This window comes from Octodon degus, unplaced genomic scaffold (assembly GCF_000260255.1).
Source record: "Octodon degus isolate 3935 unplaced genomic scaffold, OctDeg1.0 scaffold00053, whole genome shotgun sequence".
Classification (NCBI taxonomy): Eukaryota; Metazoa; Chordata; class Mammalia; order Rodentia; family Octodontidae; genus Octodon; species Octodon degus.
In genome coordinates, this window is record NW_004524629.1 from 3,941,471 (window position 1) to 3,948,605 (window position 7,135).

At 40.2% G+C, this 7,135-nt stretch overlaps 1 protein-coding gene across 2 annotated transcripts in view; it reads left to right on the forward strand.

The window, feature by feature from the left end:
* The window catches only part of Dctn6 (dynactin subunit 6), a 27,253-nt gene that overhangs the window by 18,013 nt on the left and 2,105 nt on the right, over positions 1–7,135 (forward strand). Inside the window, exons 3-6 of one of the 2 annotated variants that reach the window (XM_004633289.2) lie at positions 1,700–1,805; positions 3,238–3,326; positions 5,370–5,417; positions 6,481–6,623. In XM_004633289.2, coding sequence (XP_004633346.1) covers positions 1,700–1,805; positions 3,238–3,326; positions 5,370–5,417; positions 6,481–6,623 — 386 coding nt within the window. Of the gene's footprint in view, positions 1–1,699; positions 1,810–3,237; positions 3,327–5,369; positions 5,418–6,480; positions 6,624–7,135 lie in introns of those variants that run through there. The other variant, XM_023717620.1, reaches the window with a different exon arrangement.

Genomic DNA, 7,135 nt, shown 5'->3' on the forward strand with positions numbered 1-7,135 from the left:
CCTACTCGGCGGGCGGGGTGGGGGAGGCACTGCAGAGTGGTGGGGGGCGGCCCGAGGGGCTGGGAGAGGGTCCGGCCCACGCTGCGCCTGGGCTGGGACTCGAAAACCTATCTTCTATCCTAAATAGAAATATTTGTCTGTGAAAATTTTTTCAGCAGCTAGAGATTTGGAGAGCCAGAGATAACAAAAGCATCAGGCTGCTCGCAACAGTTTTGGTCAGAGCATCCTGTTTTGGGCCCCCCCATATCACATCCGTTGTCAGGAAATTGTTGCACTGAGGTTCCAGGTCTCTGAACAATGGAATAAATTACATTTGTGAATAAATACTTTTTGAGAACAAGCTCAAAGAGGCACAGACTAAATGTGGATTTTGTTGTTTTGTTTGCTGATCACATAGAATGTTGCTGTACCTCACCTGTCAAAAACAATGAGTTTTGAATAAATTAACAATTCAAACAACTGAATATTCAATTTTAGGGGTGATGTTACCTTCCTGATCCCTTTCCCACCCTCTTAACCCTCTTGTCCACCTCTCTTACTTTCAGAATCAGTTATTTCCTGTCCACTTGTTTACCAATAGAAAATAGCTTGATGTTGGGGGTGAATGGGCCAGGTGTTGGAGACAGACTAAAAGGAGGATATGTTTTCTCATCAGTTTCATTACCGCCAAGACTGGAGGCCTGTGGGAGATAAGAGCGGGAAGGGGGAGGGAATGTGCTAGCATTCCAGAGCCCCAACCCTGGTGAGGCAGAGCAGGGCCTCCACCATCCTGCTGGGCCTCCAGGTCATCAAGTCTCCTTGCTTAAGTAGCTTTCAGCCTGGCTGTGTTGCCTCAGTTCTTCTTGCACCAGAGTCTGAGGACCTCAGTGCCTCCTTCTACTGTCTGCTTTTCACCTTTTCCACTTTAACTGGTAAAAATCATATTCTAGACCAGATGACAGAAACTCTGCTTCCTTCTAGGAAGAATGCTTATATTAGGGATCATGACAGAGGAACAAAACTAAGATTATAATCCATATTTTCTGACTTGTATTCACCCATACTTTTTATCATGGAGTAGTAAAAAGATGAATCGGCTGAGCATGGTCAGTGTCTATAATACCAACATTCCCAAGAGGTTGAGACAGGAGAATCATAAATTCAAACCCAGCTTGGAAGATTTAGTGACTTAGACCCTGTTTCAAAATAAAATGTAGAAAAAGGGCTGGGGATATCTTAACATGAAGGCCCTGTGTTCAACCTGTAGTACCACTGTAAGAGAAAAAAAAAAAAAAAAAAAACCAGAGTATATTGTAGAAGAAAACTTTACCTTTCTGAGTGAAGGGAAGAGAATACAATTTTGTAACCAACTATGTGCCACTTTCCCTGCTTTCAACATTATCTCATGCCAACCTTTACAACAACCCTGAAGGATTAGTGTTCTCATCATCTGAGATTCACTGCTGAGATCAGTGAAGCTTTGAGCTGGAGACTGGGCCAGAAATGTCTGGCTCCAATCCTGAACCTTTTCACTCGCCTTAGTTCAACAACCGATGATAGTATCTAAGGAGAGCATATCAGCAAAGTCCCTCCCATATGAGTTCAGGGCACATATTTAGAAAATGTTCCTCTGAACAGCCTCATCCACCCTTGATCATATCCCACTCTCCTGTTGGATACATAGCCTCTACTGATAATTTCTTCTCAAATTTTGTAACAGGACCTAGGACAGTGATCCACCCTAAAGCACGAATTATTGCAGAAGCTGGGCCAATAGTGATTGGCGAAGGTAACCTAATAGAAGAACAGGCCCTGATCATAAATTCGTGAGTAAGACTCATATTCATACTTTGAACTGAGCACCACAGGTAACATTTTTCATCAGCTTCAGCTGCTGTGGGGAATCCAAACACCAGATAGCAGAAATGAATTGTCCAAGTTCAGCACTCTTTGGTGGCTGAGTAGACTCCACCTGGGGTTTGGTAATCTTCACCTTTTGTGATGCTTTCTCAGTCTTCGCGTAAACAGATGTTTCCTGAGCACCTGCCATCTCCAAGTGCAATGCTGACCACCTAAAGAGCATTTTCAGCTGGAATTTCTTGATTATGGCTGAAATGTTATTACTCATATCTGGACATTAGAAGTTAACTCCATTTTCACACATTTTGCATAGGTACAATCCAGAATTATAGTTGAAAAATCTAGGATCCTAGAGACAATTTTTAAGCTTTAATGATAAAAAGAACCCAGGCATGATGGCACATACCTGTAATCCCAGAACTCTGGGACACTGAGGCAAGAAGATCACAAGTTCAAGCCCAGCCCAGGCAACTTTGCAATTTAGTGAGACCCTATCTCAAAATGAAGAAATAATTAAAAAGGACAGGGATATAAGTCAGTGCAATGACGCTGGACTCATTCTGCAATAATAATAATAACTTATCAGAACATGTATGAGATTGTAGTGAACTAGACCATAATATCCATGAAATTTTCCTAAGTATTAGTAAGTCTTTCTAGATAAAATTTTGGCAAGAAGTTCAAGCCTATACCTAATTTATAGCAGCAATGTGTGGAATCTGTATAAAGACCTTGGGAAAATATTTAACAGTGATAAAAAGACTAATTTGTCTGAAGGCTTACTTAGAATTTGGGAGTTTCTTACTATATTAAGCAGTTTCTCTTTAAAATGCATTTGGCATGTATTCATTTCGGCAGCACATGTGCTAAAATACATTTGGCACCTTTAGCACCAGTCAATCTACCACTCCGATATTCTGCAGTAACTCAACTGTCACAGATAAAACACCATCTAAACCAGCTTCCTCCTTTGAGAACACATTTTATCTTCCACATATTTCAACTAACTATCAGATACCATAAAATAATTATTTTATGGGAATATCTGTTTACATTTCACAATCTCAAATGATTATTTAGGATGGAAAATGTTCAAGTTAGGCATGATTATGACTCCATTTTAGCAGGTTGAAAATAAAAATGTAGCCAGCATTTTTCTGCCTTGTGCCTGAGAAGACTGTGCTCCTCTGCTTCAGGATCTGACTTCCTTACATTTGAGTAGTTCTGCTGACTTTCTCTAAAGCAGAGGAGAAATGATTCCTTTAGGCCAAGCGGTAACTAACATGGTTATATATTTTAGGCAGGTAAAACTGAAGGAATTAAATTCTAAAATAAGAGGAAGAAAAATTGCTTTTTGTGTGTTGCTGGCTTTTTGATGTTTTGTCTCTTGTTTTATAGTTACCCAGACAACATCACCCCTGACACTGAAGATCCAGAACCCAAACCCATGATCATCGGCACCAATAATGTGTTTGAAGTTGGCTGTTGTATCCTTTATAATTATAATGTACCAAAGTTCATTCCTAGATATTCTTTGGTATGCACATTTCTTTTTTTTTTTTTTTCAAAGTTTTATTGATAAACAGATAGCAATGAGACAGTTTCAAATCAAATCGGAAGTACAGGTTCAACAAATAATACACTGCATATATTCTTCTTAGTGGTTAATTGCTGTACAAGATGCGAACTTGTGATCCTATTTACAAACACCATTAGAACAAATCATTCTATTCATTAAGAGAATGCAACTGGTATGCACATTTCCCCCATAGAAACTGTCATAATTTATAAGACTAGGCCATCCTACTGTTTTAACAGACTTGTTTGCAGTACATAAAAAAAAAAAGACTCATATCTGAGATTTGTAGCTCAGAATACACCTAACAGGTGTAAGGCCTGGATTTGGTCCCCAGCATCACAACAAAGAAAGGAAATTCTGTCCTGTTCTGGTGACCAGTTCCATAGACTTCTGTAGCTACTGTATGCCATTGCCCTACACACAAGCACACTCCATTAGCTTTGCTTTGTGAGAGTCATCTTGTTACTGGACCAGGGGTCTTGTACAGGTTCTTAAAAACAAGATGAAAGATTAATGAAAGTGAAAATATACTCCACTGAATGAGACCTGGCCAGTGAGAAGAACTCATGGTCCCAAGGAGGTGTGTTGAGCCAACCATTAGAGTGTTGGGTTGGTATTGGAGGGTTGATCTGAGCTTTTACTGCAGTGAGCAGCTTGACTCTGCTCTTTAGGTGTGTCTGTGATATTGGAGGGTGTGGAGGTGGGTTGACATTTAATAGCCCTGGGAGGAACTGTTACCACCCCAGAGCCCTTAGTGGTTGGGCGTAGAGGAGGTTGGAGCAGGGTGAGAGGGCTGTTGCTGAAGACCACTGCATATGCTGGAGACTTCTGTGTATGAGCCAGCGCCCTGATTCTTTTCTTTTGTATTTAGACTGGGATATCTTGTATTTGGTCTGGGTTAAAACTTAACTCAGAAAGTGAATCTAGCCCAGAAACTGGGCTTCAAGATGGACTGTCCCTTATCTCTCTAGCTGTTCCTAGTTAGCTCCTACCTTGATTTTTGTTGGAACTACTTGTTGACTAGTAGCAATGGCTGAGTGGCAGCAGAAACAGTAATTTTGGCTTCTATCCTAATTAAGAACCATATCTTTTGTCAGTTTTGTTTCTATATCATTTAGGTCAAAAATAGGGTATGGTCTAATTTAAGAAAATCGTGGGCAGGGGTGAAAATATTTTATTGTTTAGATGTTCTTTGAGGGTGTCACCAGTGCCTTTGCTTGATTTTGTACTCTGAAATGATGGTAATGCCTTTTTGAGATATCAGTAAATATTAGCCAGGTGTGGTGGCACATTGCCTATAATCCCAGCACTCTAGGAAGCTGAGGCAGAAGAATTGTAAATTTAAGCCCTGCCTGTGCAATTGAGTGACTTAATGCAACCCTGTCTCAAAATTTTAAATGGCTGAGGATGTAGTTTAGCATGAAGGCCCTGGGTTTAATCTCCACTACTGCAAAAAGAAAGAAAGAAACCAACCAATCTATAACACTGTTAACTGTTTTAAGTGATTGGGTAATGGCTACTTCTGGTTTTTTAAGAATAATCGTAGAACAGGCTTGGTGTGATACATGCCTCTAATCCCAGCACTCCAGAAGCTGAGGCAGGAAAATTGCAGTTTGAGGCTAGTCTGGGCTCCATGGTGAGTCTGAGGGCAGCCTGAATGATACAGTGAAACTATCTCAAAAAATAAAACCTGTGAAAATATACTCAAAATCGGGGCATATGGTACTCATTTCTTTAAAAAAGTGCACTCGTTTACTTATAGTGAAAGATATTTGTGGTCAAAGATTAGAATTGAACAATTCTTTGCCCTGAGCAAAGAATTCTGTCACAGGCAGACTGCGTAGGCCTTCTAACCCATGCCTCCATGTCCCATTGCAGTGTGAGGACACAGGGTATTGGCAAGGGGAAAGGGTGAATATGCTTACAGTATTTACTTAACCCCAGCTTACAGATTCCCAAGCCATGAAAATGGGAGATAATAATGTCATTGAGTCAAAAGGTAAGTTGTATTTTATTGTCGAATTAATTCCCCCCTTCCTCTTGGTCTAGCTGTGGGAAACAGCCTGAGTTCAGACTGTGACAAGGACTGAAATCCTTGTCAGACTAATTCCTTGCTTCAAAAGAACCTAATCTGGTTATGTGGTTATCTGATAATGTGGTTAAATACATTAAATTACAAAGTCAGCTGTGTACATTTAGGTTTGGATTAGATTAAACATAAAATTCCTTGGAAAGATTTTAAAAAGATTTCTACTAAATACTAGTGTTGGTAATGTTTTAGTTGATTAGTGTTACTGTAGAATTAAGGAGGAAAAATCAATTCCTCAAGCAGTTTGCTTTCTTTAATTTCATGACCACTTTAGTTTAGCCAATCAGAAACAAATGTCATCTACTACAGAAAGTGGGGCCAGGCAGGGGCTTATGACAAGTCACCAGCACTGGTGGGAACCAGCTTTAGGAGCTGGTCCCACAAAGACACAGAAAGAACCTAAGCCATGATGCTTTCTTATGCCAGTGTTTGTCTGTCTTGGACCTGATTGGCATGAAAGAGTCTTTTTTGTTGAATAATAAAACTGTGCTTCTTGTTAGCCTGTTCAGTGGTTTTAATTTGACTTTGGGTTGCCGGTTATTATCTACACCACTGTCATTTTCTGCTTAGTGTCTGCTTACTCTCAGTCAGACCCACCCTCAGTACCTTACATTTGTCTTCTCATTGGTCCTTCAAACTCTGAAGTGAAGCTACTGAACTAGGGACCTCGCTTTGAAAAGTATTACAACAGCAAAAAGTAACATGGGAAGTAGGACAGTCTCTCCATATTATAAAGTTAAGCTCAGAGATTACAGCAGCTTGCCCAAGGCTGCACAGCTCCCCGAGTAAGCAGAGCTGTTCTGCATGCATCTGACACTTGCACATGCTGCCTATATCTGCACTGTCTATACAAGCTCTGAAGTCTTTCATTTCTTCCTTAAGGCCAATTTGCCTTTATACTTCTGTCACTGGGGAAGAAAGTACTGCAGTCACAGTGTCTTAAATTGCAATTCTCCCTTGGTTTTTGCTACAGCATATGTAGGCAGAAATGTAATACTGACCAGTGGTTGCATCATTGGGGCTTGTTGCAACCTGAACACTTTTGAAGTCATCCCTGAGAATACAGTTATCTATGGTGCAGACTGCCTTCGTCGGGTGCAGACTGAGCGGCCACAGGTACACAAGAACCTCTCTTTAAAAGACATTCCATTTACCTATAAAAGCCTCAAATTTTTCTATAGCTACGTAGTACTCCATTGTATAAAAATACATCTTTTTTATCCATTCCTCGGTTAATAGGCATTTGGGTTGTTTCCAAGAATGTGTGCACATATATCTGTGGTATGATGTTTTCAGTTCTTTTGGAAAAATACCCAGGAAGAAATAGCTGGGTGGAATGGGACCTCTCATCCTAGTTTTTTGAGGAATCGCCACACGGATTTCCACAGTGCTTGCACCAGTCTACATTGCCACCAACAGTGGAGAAGGGTTCTTTTTTGCCCATAGCTTCTCCAGCATTTGTTATTAGTTGATTTTTTTTTATGATAGCCACTTTTTGTGGGGTGAGATAAAATTTCAGTGTTATTTTAATTTGTGTTTCTTGAATGACCAGTGCTGTTGAACACTTTTTCATCTATTTGAAGACAGTAATGTGCAGTATAACAACTATTGTTGAATTGCTATCTTGT